Source organism: Excalfactoria chinensis, chromosome 2 (assembly GCF_039878825.1).
Source record: "Excalfactoria chinensis isolate bCotChi1 chromosome 2, bCotChi1.hap2, whole genome shotgun sequence".
Classification (NCBI taxonomy): domain Eukaryota; kingdom Metazoa; phylum Chordata; class Aves; order Galliformes; family Phasianidae; genus Excalfactoria; species Excalfactoria chinensis.
This window is the reverse complement of record NC_092826.1, coordinates 123826507-123843757: the sequence shown is the minus strand read 5'-3', so window position 1 is coordinate 123843757 and position 17251 is coordinate 123826507. Positions and strand designations below refer to the sequence as shown.

General features: G+C 35.8%; 1 protein-coding gene across 1 annotated transcript in view; it reads right to left on the bottom strand.

Moving 5' to 3' along the window:
• Positions 1 to 17251, bottom strand: part of MALRD1 (MAM and LDL receptor class A domain containing 1) — a 192771-nt gene that overhangs the window by 156593 nt on the left and 18927 nt on the right. Inside the window, exons 8-11 of the mRNA XM_072329837.1 lie at positions 15538 to 15630; positions 13053 to 13260; positions 9584 to 9739; positions 5677 to 5786 (exon numbers count right to left, since the gene is read on the bottom strand). Of these exons, the coding sequence (XP_072185938.1) occupies positions 5677 to 5786; positions 9584 to 9739; positions 13053 to 13260; positions 15538 to 15630 (567 nt within the window). The remainder of the gene's footprint in view (positions 1 to 5676; positions 5787 to 9583; positions 9740 to 13052; positions 13261 to 15537; positions 15631 to 17251) is intronic.

Below are 17251 nucleotides of genomic sequence, written 5' to 3'. Positions count from 1 at the left end.
TTATGGAGACCAAAAAGTGGATGTGAGTACAGTGAGGGTGGTGCATTTTGGCAACAGTGACATGAAAGACAAGCCACATTCCAGATGTCCATGCACAGTTGTCACACTGTGAAGAGCATCTTGATCAGTTCATCTGTATGAAACAGTGGATTATGACCAGGAAACTGTACAGAGATGAATATCAGTTTCAGTGTGCTGGAAACAATAATGGCAACATTGGAATATTGCATTCTGTGCCAGCTGGGTCCCATGAGTGCTCACACTGGATCAAACCCCATTTATTAGGACGTACTGAACCAATACAAAGCTGAAGGTGACAGTCTCCTAAATCACATCATAATTGGTATTGAGATGAGGTGTCACTCGGACAAACCATCAACTCTAATCACTACATTTTGATGCTGACTAAGCTGAAAGCTCAGGTTTCCAGAGTCACACCAGAGAAGACAACCCTTCTCTTGCAACAAGAGAACAGGCCCCATACCAGTTTGAAGATCATGAAGCACACTGCCAGTCTTAGCTGGAATGTCCTACCACACTCACAATGTAGTCCAGATTTGGCACCTTCTGACTTCCATCTGTTTGGGCTAACAAAAATATACTGTAGTGGTAACATTTACCTAGAAGCTATGCTGTCAAAGCAGCTGTGAAACAGTGGGTCACCTCCACTGGGGCTGATCTTTATGAACACTGCAAACAGGCTCCTGTTCATCATGGAAAAAAATGCACAAATAATGGTGCTAGCCATGCTGAAAAATAGAGTTTGGTAACTGAGAAGTTGCTATGTCAAATAGTGCTATTTTGCTCTTTGTATCTGTTTTGGGTTCCACTGAAATAAATAGGAGGCATTACTTTTGGAGCAAAACACATACATGCACTGTAGCACAAAACAACAGGACTATACACTACTGTGACACAAAAGAAAGAGCTTTAATAAGTGTCTTTAACTTGCATCTATCAAGGGATATACACCAATTGATATGTTCTCAATTTCTCTTCAGTTTAGTAAGGACTTCGAAAGTTTTTGAAGATTATTTTGCTCAGCAAATGTAAAAAATGGAATAGCTTAACGATTATGTTAATCTCTGAAGTCTTAGTCAAGATTCTTATTTGCAGAGAGCTTCACAAGTCTCTGTTTCCACAGTGAATGTCAATGACAATTATTTGAAGTCCATCATCTATTGAGCAGTAACATATCAATAGACTGAAACAAGTGGATTGACTGCTATATAGGAAGAATAAAACCAATTTCTGCAGCAATTAAGCTTGAAAAAAAATACTGCTTGTCCAACAGGAAATATCATAAAACAAAGAGAAGCCCATTACACTATGCTTCTCCTGAAGTACAGAATAAAACAGATTTAATTATTTAATCTAAACCAGACAAAAAATAAGCAGAGAACTGCAGTGAAAAGATAAGATTTTTAAGAACTACTTTTAAATGTGAGCTCCTCCAGTTTCTTCATGTAGTGGAAGACCAAATCTATTTTATATTTGCAGACTTCTCTGCAAAAGTCTTGATAGTACTTGAAATGTTGTGAATGTAAAAAATGAGTTGCTGAACAGTTATCTGCCCATCTTCATATGATCTTACACAGAGCACCTTGGAATGTCACATTACTGAGAGTAAATTATTTTTTTCCTTTTCCCCCCTTCAGTTTGTATCAAAAATTAATGAGTTAAGAAATGCAGACTACGTTAGGCTAATGGCCAAATGTAACCTGTCTTCTGCCTCAGAACAAGCACAGATGAATGTATTAGCTTTCAATTATACACAAGAAAAAATTATGGACTTTTATTTGAGCAGGACAGTTGATACAACATAATGATTTTCAAAGACCTTTTGGGACTAATAACTAGCAAAACAATGCACTCTGTGTGTGTGTAACTTCTGATGAATTTACTTGAATACAAACTTCTTATCATTAAGTTATTGAGAAAATAAACTTGAGCAAACACCTTCCCACCCCTTCCCATGGGGAATATTAGCATTTAACATGTCTCCTCCATGGTTTTTATTTCCTTTGTTTTCCTTGCAGGTTACACAAAGCCTAGCATAGATACTTCGGTGAGAATAGAGGTGGGGCAGGAGGTTTGGTATGTCAGTAGCAGTTTCCTTTTGATACATCTTATAACTTCCCTGATCATTGCTTCTTATACTTCTGTCCCTGCTTCAGCTCAGGCCCATGATGGGCCAGTGGTGTCCTCACACTGACACAGGTCACCCAATGCCAAGGGCTCCTTCCTTTCAGAGATGTCTCTAACCCAGCATAGATCACCCCACAGATGCAGCAAGAGCTGTAATTCTAGGCATGGAACAGCATAGAGGCTGCTCCTTTTTCTTAAGAAGGTCTGATCATCAGGTTTGCTAAAATAACTCATTTTCAGAAGACTAAATCCAAGCAGAGTATGGATGTAAACATAAACTAATGCATATATTGTGATGCTTTGAAAATTTTCTAAGGGATGTAGTAGTTTAAGGGTAGACAGACTCTAAGAATTTTTTTTTTTTTCTTTTTCCTAATTAACATATTAGTACCTATGCTGAAGCTTGCAGGTCATCTGTGTGCCTATCAAGTCAAAGAGTAGGACTGCTGAATTTGAGAACTCTACATACAGATAACTGGCTAATATCATCATGCCTGAATGTCATCATGCCTGTGGATGCATTACTTTTCACTTCAAATTTAATCCATTAAAAAGGCAAGTACCTGAAATATCCCATTTTTGAATGTACTAAAGAATACTTTCTTCTGATTTGTTTTATATACTACAAGGTAGTTTAGCAGTTACTGGTGGAAATACTGTTTTATGTTTTTTGCAACTCCTTTTTTTTTTTTTTTTTTTTTTTTTTTTAAATTATTTTGTGAGTTTCATGGACTTATACTATTTCCTTCTCCCCTCAACCCCAGTATGGGAATTATTTATCATATAAGTTAATCTCATGATTTATCAACAAATTTAAATAACTCATATTTTGCCCCTACCAGACAAAGTAAGATGAAGGAAAAGAAAAACTCTGCCGCAGTTATTCACACACTTTAAAATGAGTTGTTTGAACATGCAGACCCTAAATAATGTAAATACAAAGAGTATGTTTATCAAATATGTTTTAAAAAGTCTTCTGAGATTTTCTAATAGAAGAAATAAAATCATTAATAATAAAAACTACCCTTGCTTGCTATGTCTACATGTTCCATTTTAGAATTACTTCTCTGTCCATTAAAGGGACTTAAGCAGAGAGCTGGGACTAGAAACTTGCTTTTATAATTTTAAAACCTTGAGCTAAATGAAGATGTTTCTTAGCTGACAACTACTGAAAGACTCTTCTACAAGAAGCTGCACAAAGAATTTACTTCTAAGCTTCAATTAGCCAGTGAGGCATAATGTAAAACTGTTACGCTTCAACTCCATTTTTTTTTTAATTATTATTTTTTTTTTAATTTAACCACTGGAGCCAAAGAATTGTAAAGCTATTAATAAACATAGATCTCTTTACGTAGATCCCTTTATCCTCTCAGTGGGACATCCAACATAGGACATCTCACATCTAAATACAGAGAGCATAACACATCAGTACACATCCTAATGAGCAACTGCTACTCCTTGCTGTTTCCCAGAAATAAAAGCCTACAGGGAAAATGTGGCAGAAAGCCAAGCTTCCAGTTTTCAGAAACACTCTCTTTTCAAACATGTAAAGCAGAATGAGAACTTTCACTGTTGCAGAATCTTGGATCTTTAAGTATGCACAATATGCACGTACTCCAAAATAAAAATACCCTTAATTTCTGACTAGAGTGAAGAAGTGCATGTGAATCCCTACTGGATTTATGTTTATTTGGAATACATACCAAACACTGCAAGAGGTCTTAACTGGGACTACTCATTGACTTACAAACTAGTTCTGCCCAGGTAACCTTAATGGATTCTAAGATGAATTTATCTGTTCTTGAAAAGTACTTATCTACCCACTATCAAAGCCTACAAAAGAGATGTGAAACTGCCTTGAGGAGTGCATTGTATGCACAAAGGATATTGGTACTCCAAGTCTAGTGGGATAGGCCTCTGATGGGATTCTGAGAGGCCTTCAGTGTTCTCTGCAGCAGCATTGTGCTCAATTTCATTCTGCATCTATTTTATTTGTGATTCTTTACAACAATATGATGACATGGGAAGATTAAGGAAGAGCAGTGTGATAGCTATTCTTAAGCTGTTTACAATGCTTCCACTCAGCTGCAAGATGCAACTGTTTAGCTGAGATCTAGTAATTCATCGATGTGCATAGTCTAAGTCAGCTACAGCATCAAATAAAACAGATTTATTTAAGCCAACATTTGTTTCAAATCACTCAGACTACAAAGCTTTCGTGCTGCTAGAATAAAATTCAGCTATTTGATGGGCCTTCTCTATGCTATTCTTCCTTAAAATCTTTTCTGATAAAAAAAAAAAAAAAAAAAAAAAAAAAAAGAATTCTAAATGAAACTACAGTTTCTATTTGACATTGATTTTGAAAAATTAGCAACCAGTCTGTATTTTATTTCATTTCTTTAAAGGCTCTTTTTTAACCACAAGCACAAGAAAAGCTTTCAGTATTTTTTTTCCTTTTCTCCTCACTGACCTCTTATGTCAGGAGACATCACACAGTAGCAAAATAAATACAAAACTCTGTAATCACACATTTTAACATAGCTCCAATGTGTCATATAGTTTGAAAGATAATGAAAATCTAAAAAAGACTTTGAAAAAACAAACAAACAAACAAACAAAAAAAACAAACATAAAACCATTCAGCATCTATTCACTTCATTTGGTGGGAAAAAAAAAAAAAAAAAAAAAAAAAAAAAAGCAAGGTTTTTTGTTATAAGTGCAATTATATTTATTTCCTCAATTTTAATTTTAAAATATTTTTTTGAATATGGAAACATTCAAATCAGAAAATGTAGTTTTCATCTTTTACTCTCAGGCTTGCTCTTTTTTTTCCTTCCTTAACAACACTCGTGATCCCCCTTTTTCCAGTTACCTTTCTATTTTCTCAGGTCAAGTGCCATCCTCACTAATTCTTTTTGAATTTCTCTAAAGAACTATAAGATATTTGACAAACAACAACAACAAAAATAACAAAACCCAACTTCAAGTTAAATGGTTAATGACTGCATAGTTCAGCTTAATAAGCACCCTCTTAAATTAATTAAGCTTAGCATATCTCTGGAGCACGATAGCCAGTTCTCTCCAGTCACCCTAGCACATTTAATCCATATAGAAAATTCAAACCACATATCTCCTGTAAAGGAAAGCTGGACATGGGAATATTTCCATCTAACAGAACTAACGGATAACAGCATGAGGATTCTTTGCCAGCTTTTGCTCGAAAGGCAGGCTTGATTTGACTGTGTGCTGATATAGCCCTAGTAATGTTGTTCATCTATATTATTCACAGCATAAAAAACCTCTAAAGAATATCCTTAAGTCTGAGCCAACTCATAGAAGCTTTAGAAAGAATAATAATCAGATAGAAGTCCCTTGCTGCTCCTAAAAAAATTAGTCTGTTTCTCGTTCTTCTGTAATTCAAATGGAGCTAGTTTTTCTGCAGCAATGCTAACAGCAAGAAAAACAGCATTTCAACACATCAGTTGACTGATAGCTTGCAAAGGTGGGAGCAGGTTATCCAAAAGTTACCTGACAGTGGGAATAACCAGGGGACAGCTTGACAAGGAAGGGACTCCCCAGATCAGACATGGCTATCTCTTTGTGCATCTGAGATGATCCACTAAAGTAGATGAATGTTTCTGTAAACAAAATTCAAAGAAATACAATATGTCATGCTCCAATGGCAAATAATTACCTCAGAGAGGTAACTACGTGCACTGTGAGGCACACATGAAAATTACTCATAAGTTTAAATAAATAGAACAGCATTCTCTTCAGCTCTACACCTATGAATAAAAAGAAGAGAGTTGTTAACTGTCTGTGATAACCAATACCTGTATAAACAACAAAAAAAATTGCTGAATATTCCTGTGATCCTGTCTCTTTCTTTGTCAGTAAAGTCCAAAGGTGAGGAAAGAGGGTGAAGAAAAGCTTGGTATTCCTGCAGTCATTGCTAAAGATCATAGAATCTCAGAATTGCTCAGGTTGGAAAAGACATTCATGATCACCAAGTCCAACCTCAGTCAAACCATAGTACCCTAACTCTAACACCACAAATAATGTCCCTGAACACCACATTCAGGTAGTTTTTAAACACATTTAGAGATGGTGACTCAACCACCTCTCTGGGGAGCCTATTCCAGTGCTTAACAACCCTTTCTGTAAAGCTTTTCCAACCTCAACCTCCCCTCATGCAACTTGATGCCATTTCCCCTCATCTTGTCACCTGTCACCAGTGAGAAGAGACCAACCCTACTCTCTCTGCAATCACCTTTCAGATATTGGAAGAGAGCAATAAGGTCTCCCCTCAGCCGCATCTACTCCAGACTAAAAAGGCCCAGATCCCTTAGTAGCTCCTCATAGGGCATATTCTCCAAGCACTTCACAAGCCTTGTTGCCCTTCTCTGGACCTGTTCCAGCACCTCAGTGTCTTTTCTGTATTGAGGTGCCCAAAACAAAAAGCACAGTACTTGATCTGAAGGCTCACCAGTGCCAAGTACAGGGCACTGCTTCCCTAGTCCTGCTCACCATACCATTCCTGATACAAGCCAGGATGCCACTGGCTTTCTTGGACACCTGGGCACACTGATGGCTCATATTCAGCCACTTGCCCATCAGTACACTGAGGTCCCTTTCCATCAGGCAGCTTTCCAGCCACTCCTCCTCAAGCCTGTAGAGTTGCCTGGGGTTGTTCTGATTGAAACGTAGGACCAGACACTTGGCCTGGTTGAAACTCATACAGTTTTCCTTGGCCCATTGATCCAGTCTATCCAGGTCCCTCTGTAGTGCCTTACTACCCTCCAGCCAATCAACACTCCCTCCCAACTTGGTGTCATTCATGAACTTACTAAGGATGCATTCAGTTCCCTCATTAAGACCATTGATAAAGATGATAAATAGGAGTGGCTCCAGTACTGAGTCCTGGGAGACCCTACTCATGACTGGCTGCCAACTAGATTTAATTCTAAGACTAGCTTGTCATGGTGTCTGGAAACACTTGAAATTTAGGAAATAAAGCTCTGCAAAGAGGCATTCACTTGCAGTTTCCATGACTTTACTGTGCAGACATAATGAAGGCATCTTCGTCTGCCCTCTTCAGGCAAAACACTTCAGACCCCTGTCCTCCAAATGTTACAAGTGCATGCCATCACCTTGTTCGCACCAGTTCCCTCAGGCCTTATCACAGTCTGAGAAGAGCAAAGGGACTGCTGGAGAGGAATACCCCGGAGACTGAACTATGCAGACCGCAGCTTAACCTTAAAGGACATACTTTAATTGGATTTAATAATGTTACAAACTGAATTTAGAATAAAAATTAATTTCCTTTAGGATACAGTACTCACTCATATCACAACCCAAACAGTTTTAAGCACACTAACAATGTTGCAGACCATGGGAGCCAATGGAATAAGCTGTATTTTCTCATGGGGTCTACAGACTTGACATTGTTGTCTGTGCTAGTGGGGATGAAAGCTTAATTAAAGATCTAATCTGAACCCTGGCAAACAAACTGCCTTTGGATTTGAACTACAGCAGATGTGCTTCAAACAAAGGTAGGAAAGGATAAACATCTTCAAGGGGCCCTAAAGCAGCATATTTTGAATGCCATCAGTGCTGCCTACACTGAATACTGAGACTATTTCACGATCATCTATGCAAAACAGCACTAAAGGCTGTCTTGTTTGTACATTGATATTACACACATATTGCCTTACATCTTGGAAAATCAGCTATTGTGCTGCCTCAGTCACACTCCGTAGCCATTTATTTCCCATGGATAGAAGCAGAGGGTTAGGTCCAGCCCCATGTGAATAACTGGCACAAAGAGGTAACCATTCCAGCTCTGTGTACAAGCAGGCATGCTGCACTCCACAGCATGAGGGAAACTCTCCTCATTGCAATGCAAACGCACATCAAAGGATCTTCTCTTAATTTGCAGCTGAGGCTCTACAGCACTCTCCTTAAGATAATCATTAATCAAAACTTGATGCTGCCCTCCCCAGGAGAGAAGAAAAATGAACACTGTGATGTCACAGATAACTATTTAAACCTGAAAGGTTCTTATTTAACATTGACAAAAATTTGCTCAAATTCTGAAAGCTTTATTACAGAGCTGTGATGTGGCTAAAGCAAGCGCAGTAATAGATGGTTACAAGACCAAAACAGAATAACTTTTGCACTGACTTACACAGGGAATGCATCATTACTGTGTTTGAGAGATACTGAGTGGTAACCTCAAGATTTGCCTTAGGTAGAGGCTTCAACATACAGCCTGTAACTCTGTATAAAGACACAAACCTACTAGGAAATGATTCAGGTATCAAAGCAGCTTAAGAGCCATAGCCCATATGGGCTAATTTAACATGCTTGTTATGCTGTAGAGAAGTTTCTTCAGGCCACTTTCATTACAAATACATTCACCAGTGCCTAGAATAACCCATGTGGGAAATCTGCAGTCATATCAATGCTCTTTTCTGGAGCTGTGAGCATTGGGAAGCTGAGAAACAGCAACATTTGCAGAGAACATCCTAATGAAGTCTTTGAACTTCTAGAGTGTGGCAATAAAATAGAACATCCAATTGCTACTCAGAAAGCAAATATTTGTTGCATTTCACCACTCAGGGATCAATAGTATATGAACATGCAGTCAGAGTTATTAGATAACATGCATGTACATAATCACAGCCCACTAGAGTTTATCCAGAAAACAAATTTGGAATTCCTTTACCTTTGAATGTTTAAGGTAGAATAATTAAAGTTTCACTTTCCTTTAATGTGAACATGTGAGAGAAGTGTGGAGGTCTGAATGTAATACAATATATACCATTGTAAAAATTAATTTAAAGGGATAGGTTCTGTAGCAGTCCAGTCTCCATTGGAAGCACCATAATAGTTACATTTTAATGCAAGCAAAGTCACAGAAAATTTGCAAGTGTTATTTGATAATAACAAGCATATTAGGCAGCTTTAAACAGTTGATTAATAACACTTCAATTTCTGGAAAACAAACAAACAAACAAAAAAATACACCAAGAAAAAAACAACAAATAAACTAGCTCTCTGTTGGAATCAACTTTTCCAGCTGAGTGCATTTTATAGAAACTAAGGACTAGAAGAAGAAATATGGGTTTATCCTGGAAAAAATAAAAATAAAAAAACTATTAATATACCCATGCTCTATTAAAAACAAAACAAAAAAACTACAGTGGCTTTTTTCCAAATAATATTTTTTTTGAAAAAGCCCTTGTGAATGTTGGAATCAAAAGTGATCATCATATGTGTGAACAAATTTAGCTATGTCTATTCAAAAGGCATGATCTCAAAAAACAATGCTGCATCCAGTCTCCTTTTTCTATGTATCATACATTTCAAATTCAGTTTCATCAAATAGGCATCATTTAGAATGTTTCAGATATATGTGTATATAATCTCTCACCATGTCCAGATTTAGTTGTCTGATCTCTGTCTGCTGTCAAAGGGAGTCTGCTTTCAAAGGGAGCCCCTTCTTTCATTATGTTCCACTTAGTACCAGTCGTGTTCAGCGTCTTCCAACCACAGAAGTCAGTGTCAAAATTACATATAGTGTAATCAGCTGTTGTACAAAGAACAAGATATAATTAAGTTAAATTGGATGCAACATTTAAATGACAGATCTACAGTATTGTGTACTCGGATGTAAAAGGAGTTTTAATCAAGAAATCACTGGTATGTTTCACTGAAATGTGGATTTTTTAGCTGGAGAAAAAAGTTGTAGAATACAGGCAATAAATCAGGCAGGTCCCTCCATTCTTAAACTCAGAACTGCAAAAGCAATTACCTATAAAAGAATAAACTATATCTTAGTAAGTGTGAGATCTATACATAGGCTGCCATCAGTTACGGATTTGTAATTATATTTTTTCAAAGATGAATTTTACTGTAAATTTAATTATGAGTGCATGGTGGGAAAAAAAAAGATCAAATATACTTGGTAGAAATGAAAAATAGAAGAGTTAAACTACTGTCAGGTGTTTAAAGGCTAAAAGGAAGGTGATTTTCTTTCATAAACACATGGAGGATGTCCCTCCCCACAATCGACTTGCATCTATACAAACTTTGAAAAGTTGTCAATTTCTAGAAAGACTACTGTTTCAAAGAGAAAACTGTAAGTGCTCTCAAAACTTCTTGCCAAGCACATCTCTAGGATACCTAATTATTCATTTGCTCGCAGTGCTTACTAAGTATGTATCTTACAAATTTAAAAATATGTAATAGTAAGCATATTGCTTCCAATACTTCATATTAGACATGGTATGTAGTGCAAAACTTCGTTACATTGGATGACAAATAAAGAAAAGGCATAAGCATGAGAGGATACTGACATCAGCATTAAAGTGGTCTTTTTAATCTTTCAAATGATCTAAGAACTCTTTCTCACTTTCCATGTTTATATTAACTAGGAATTGATCATTCATCTTTCACTATAATACAAGAGATCTAGAAGTGATCTCAATTTAATACTAAAAAAATTGATTTCATATTTTTTTTCACTTCATTAAATTCATTGATTTCAAAGACTGTTACATAGCACAAAATTACACAAAACTGCTTCCCACGAGAATTTTGGTTTTTCAAGCTTTCAATCATATTTATATAAATAGGCACAAATTACCAAGTATTGTAAAACATAAAAGTGTATATAAGTTCTTATAATAAACTACATTTTCACGTCCATTTATGTCAAGTTAACTTGAGCAAAAAGAAATATTGTTTTTCCTTCCCTATTACAGTGAAATAAAGAAAATCCTCAAAGTGAAGAACCCTTCACATTGCTAAGAAATAGCTGTCTGCCTTTGTTTTTATTCAGTATGGAGGTCTGACAGCTCTGCATCCTGAGAGCACTTCATCAAAGAAAACTACTGAAGATATGTTCAAGGATAGTGCTAGAATCTAGAAGAATAGAGGCTAAAACATGCCCTATTGTACCAGATGGGAATTTGTATTGGAATTTAATGTGAATAGATATAGTTCACTCAAAATATCACAGAGGACAATTTCAAGATGATGTGGAAAATGTACACAATGGGAGGAAATGAACAAAAGAAAAATACAGGACAGATTTTGCTTTAGGTCTCTTTTGTTTAAGAGTGCAGAAAGAGCCAGAAATTCAAATTTTCTAATCTGATCAAAGAGGAGGAAACAAATTTCACCTTTAGAGTTCTCTTCTCTGAAAAGGGGTGTATATATAAAGTATTCAAGACAATATTAGATGTTAAAATAGACAACCTTAAAAAGAGTCATTTTTATTTTAAAGGCTTTTTGACTTCTTTCTTCTCAGTCATTAAATCAAAGAATCAAACATCTGCTATTGTCACTCATATTTTAGAAAAACCACTTTTTCCCCATGTTTGATTTTTGAGAGGATGACCATACTTTTGTGCACTGATCAAACAAGATGATAGAGCTTTAATCTGAAAGTGCTTAAACGCAAAGTGAAGCATTTAATCTCAATATCTCAGGTTAAACTGAGAAACAAACTTATTTTCTTTAAATTAAAACATACTAGAAGTGAACTGAGAATCAGTGCCATGTGGAAAACCCACATAAACTGCAGAGGCAACAGCAGATAGCAGAGTGCTAGGCACAGTTGTGGAAGAGGACTGCACAGTCCCTGGGCCAACAGCTTAATTCCAATGGTGCCACAGAGGACAGCACTGACTCCCTAATCTTTTCTTTCTTCTGTGCACTTGTTAGGTTTTTTTTTTTTTTACCCAAGTATGATGAAAGCAATATTGCCTGGTGACTCCCACTGTCTTCTTTCTTGCACACTATAAGACTGACTATACCCAGGCTACTGTTTTTCAATTATGCAGTGCCAAAGCTCACTGCCCAAGACACAAGAGTTTATGATTAAAAAGTACAATAGACTGTGAGCATAAAATAGTATAAACCTTCCTATTTAAAATGGTATTTCAACATTCACACATATAACTTGTTTCATAGATAGTTACTGCATGGCTATTGAAGTGTTTGAAAGCAACAAAAAGTTAAAACTGAAATAAAAAGAACTCAGTCAAAAATCGTTCCTGAACCTTCTCAGTGAATCTGAAAATAAAACATTAACAGTGTCCTCCATCTTGCTACTGTGACCCATAACATTTTAATCTGCATCTCCCAACAATAATCTATATAATTACTAATACCTGAAATATGCATAGTTTTCATCTGCAATACACACTACATTGCAGTCAAAAGAAATAGGTTGTTACCTGCTCATCATAAATAAAACTGTACTTAGCACAATGATAATTTTAAAAGCTGCAGTCTCTAAGAATACTTTTAAAAGAGGGACTAAATAATTTCACATAAACATTTTCTATAATTTTCTGTTTTTTTCTTTTGACTGTATAGCAAAAAATACATCTAAGCAAAGTTACCTTCAACTGAAAATATGATTTAGATAAACCCGCTGAAATATAGCTCACGTCATCCAATGTAATTTCTCCCAAAAACTCTGACAGCCTAAGTTAAAGAAATGTTCTAAATGAAGTTCTGTGGCAGATTTCAGTTCCTCTCAAATTAAAGAATTATGGATTGTAAACACTGAAGGCAAGGGATACATTTAGACAAAAGTGTGCAAAATTTTGTGGTCCTAATCACCTTTCTAAATCCAAAACATATTTCTGGGATATTTCTGGGATCTGACAAAGAAATTGAAAGTAGAACAAACAAACAAACAAACAAACAAAAAACCAATCCACTATGAACATAGTCATAAATTTGTATAACAGGAAATATGCTAGGAGAAAATGAACACATATAAGTAATAGATGTAAGTTTTCTTATTTTTTCTTGTCATTCCCTGGATAGACCTATTTAGGCTTCACTTCTCTCTTCAGCACTGTATCCTTCAGAAATTCACTTACAGTAAGCTGCCGGATCCTCATCACTGTTGTCAGAGCAGTCTGGGTGAGAGACACAGGACAATCCAGGCTCAGTAGATTTCCCATTAGTGCGAGTGAATTCTTCTACGGAGCTGAAAACTGATGGCTCTGAGCATGTGGTGTCCAAAAACTGGATGTTATTTAAACAGATGAAGCCTGTCTTGCTCTGGATTGTTCCCTTAAGTGTCAGCTGCATATTGTTAAAGTTAAAATATTTGCATTAACAGACAGGGAGAAACTTTTTTTCTCTCTACTGTGAAACAGTAATGCCCTATCTGCAAAAATCATTGGATGCTACCCATTAGAGAAAGAAGTCAAATTTCCAACTGTCTTGCTGGTCCAACCAGTTTATTACAAATCCTAATCAATCAGGGAGCTGTGGAAGAGGAGGCCAGCAGCTATTACAAATTAGGGTGAAGGGGAAGGGAAAACAGGCAATAGGAAATAAACAAGAATTATGTAAAGAAGGGATAGTCACCACCAAAATCCAGCAGCATCCCATTGCATGCTGTTACAATGGTCTGAGACCAATACAGAAAAGAAACATTTCTCCAGCTTTGAGCAGGACTTGCCTGGACTTGTTCATCTGTGTTCCCCTGCAAGCTTTGAGACAAAGGTGCAAAAAGAATCATTTCTGACACGGACCAGAAGTTGAAATGCTGCAATGACTACTTTGGGTTGATTTCTTTATGAAAGTATTCAGTTAAAATGATTTGACAGATTCCAATGGGGAAGTGAAGCAAAATCCTGTTTTAAAGAAAAACTCCAAATATCACAACCATTAAGCTAAAAAGCTGCAATGCCTCTGGGCTTTAGAAGAGTGACTTGACATTTAACATCTTAAAGAACTTGTCTTCTGAAGTCTCTTCAGAACTTCATTTTTCTGGTTTCCCAAGACAGAAAAACTACTTTATACTCACAAAAGATTAAAAATGGTTTAGAGACCTTCTCAGAAACTGACTGACATAGCATAGCTCACAGCTGGTCTATTGATATCTGAAAACTGTACCCACATACATAGTGGGATTGGCTTTTGCCTGCTGGCAGCCCTTGAACACTTTCAGGCTGGGAGATAGCTAATTTGCTTGACTCAAAACAGTAGGGATCATGCTGACTTTTTAATTGCGTGGGCTATCACATGCCAATCCTTGAGTCTATGTTCTTATTTTACCACTATTGACATAAGGACTCAGGGATTATTTCTCTCTCCAACAGACTTCTCTTGCACTTTTACACAAGCTGATAAAGAGCAGTGTAATTTTTAGGAGAATATCTCTTGCTCCCGGCCATTATGTGTGCCAGTACTGGGTTTCAAAGCAAGGAGATTTTCTTACTTCTGCCAATCAAGTTCCTAGTGTGTGGGTTTTGACAGGTGGGGACATGGTTAGAATAAAAGCTTCATAAGTAGTCATGCACAGGAGGCAGAATGCACAAGGGAAGGCAAGGGGTAAGGATTTCATACAAAACAGAGGTAAACTAGAATAAACACACTTTGCGACATAATTAGAAAACTTTCTCTAACTTTCCATGCCCTCAGAATTAGTTTGATGTCTGAAGAAGCATCTTCCATTAAATCAATATCCAAAATTACAAAAGCTTCTAGCACTTTCAGTTCTCTAGTAGTTCAAAAGAAAAAAAGAAAACAACAATGCTGAAAATATTGCATAGTTACATGATTACGGTAACTACTTCCCTAAGCACAAGTGATCACAATGTTTCTGTATAACAGAAAAGTTTTGGCTGCATAAAACCTCTTCAGAATTTTGTTTATTTTTGGATGCTAGAGATAATCTTGTAAATATCTGTTTCTTTATATGTACTTTTCTTTATTGGAAAAGGAGATGCAGGTGACAACAAGAATTTGCAATACAGCACCTTGCTAAAATGCATTCATCCAATACATGTAAAAATATCAAGTGTTCACAGTAGGTTTGGTCTTTGTCTTTTCAGAGATCACCTTTACAGCAGATTGTTGAAACAGTAAATTATAAAAGTAATTCACAATATTATAAATAATGATAATAATGATAATAATGTTGATATAAAATTACATCAAATAGAAGTCTTTAATTGCTTTCTCTAAATTAAAGAGAAAAAAATCAAGGAGAAGATACTCTCTTACAATTATTCATTCATGCCATTCCACTGAAATCACACAATCATTCCCATCATCCCACTAAATGGCATTTGTACTTAAACAAGCTGCTAATAACTAAGATGGATTAAATTGCTCTGCTAAAGTCTGCTGAGATATGCATGCATTTTCTTGTATGTTACTAAGGCTGGTAGTTTCATGCTGTACGCTGTTTTTGTTGATCTGTGATCAGACCTATACTCAACTGAACTAATGAAGAACAAAGCCCTTCAGGATACATATAAATGTAACAAATTCCTGCATATCCTAGAAAATTTAGACAACAAGATAAAGTATTTTTCAAAATAAGGCACTTGCCTTTTTCACTCATACCTTTAATTTCTCTAGCCCTGTTGGTATCTGCATGCACGCTTTGGCCCATTCTTTGTTAGTCGTAATGTTGGTTTCCCACAAGACATGCTCCTCCTGTGGAATGTAGAATACAATGTTATGAAGTTATCTTTCCACCTTCTTCTGACCAGTCACTTGCTGTAATTTATTTTTTTCTTCTTTTATGTCATAGCCAGATCATTACCATGTATGTAATTCTGAGGAAATACAACATCAGAAATTCATTTGTAATATTTGCATCAAAGTCTCTGTGAAGTGAGGCAAACAAAAATATTTACACTGATTAAATGTGTTATTATTAATTATCAGAAGCTAATGTGGTATTTAATTAAAATGAATGATATGTAAATTAAACCATACTATTGCTGGAATTAACAATATGTTTCCATGGCATTCTCAACACTAGCTCCTCCTTTAGAAATAATTATTTCTCATAAGTATGTTACAATTATACTTATCTTTCTTTCTTAGAAAGAAACTTAAAGGTCTGTCAGAATTGCCCAATAAACTGTAAAGAAAACATATACTTTTTTCATCCATAAAGCATGTTTATGCAAGTATTCAAAGCCCCCTTAATGCAATAATCTGATGTGTTCATTCTGCTTCTTGTTGTGATCCCAACTGGAAAACGATAGGACTGATGTAAAGAAAAGAAGCTTAGTAATGGGAACTTCCAAACCCTAAATAAAATCTTCTCAGGAATCTGCAAAACAAGAAAGCTGAAGGAAGAAAGAAGGGGAAGAGTAGGACAGTTTAATATAGGATATAAACAAACAGACTTACAATTACACAAATCAATTGTGAGGTGAGACCCCTATTGTGATACTGTGCAAAGTACTTGTCATATCTTCCACAAAGGATATTACAGAATTAGAAGCAATTCAAAACCGACCAAGCAAAAAAGATGTGAAGCATATAAGAGAAAGATAAACTATGTTGTATAGAGAAAAGTTGAAAGAATAAAAAGTGTACCTTATATAAGATGAATAAACAGAAATAAGACAGGTAAAAGAAATTCCATCAGTTCCATAGATAAGGAGAGTTATCTTTTTTCTGCCTTGCAATATACATATACTTATCCTCTTTTCCTATCAAGGCTTCCACTATTTTGACATGTTAACAAAGTTGAAAGACCAAATATCCATTGAATAAGTGTTAAAAAATTTGTTTTGAAAAACTGCAAGACAGGGTTAAGTCAATACCCTAGTTCCAAACATAAAATGATATAAGAAAAAAAAAAATTGTACAAGCCATATGAAATACAAGCCATGTAAAAGTCAGTTGTGAGTTTTCACATTAGTATAAGATGTGGGTATTTTTCAACTAGTTCACTTCTTATGTACTCTTAGATACTTATGAAAAGACTTTCAACATCAAGGACATTTCAATCTGTGCAAATCATGCTTCTTTTTGCTAAATAATTCAGCTTCCAGAAAAAATCTGCAACATCCAGATAAGGATGCTGCACTAGAAACCATACTTCATGACAGCTTAAAAGTATAGTCTGGTTTTAAATGTGGTTTAAATATTTTCTTTTAGGAACATATAAGTGACAATATCTGGGTATGTATATATCCCTACACACGTATATAAGAGTAAATGCAGAGGGTTTCTACAAGGTACACTTGTGTTTGAAAGAAGTTTGTGTGTGTCTTCTGAGTACAATTTTGTTCAGATGTGATTAATCATTTAGGTA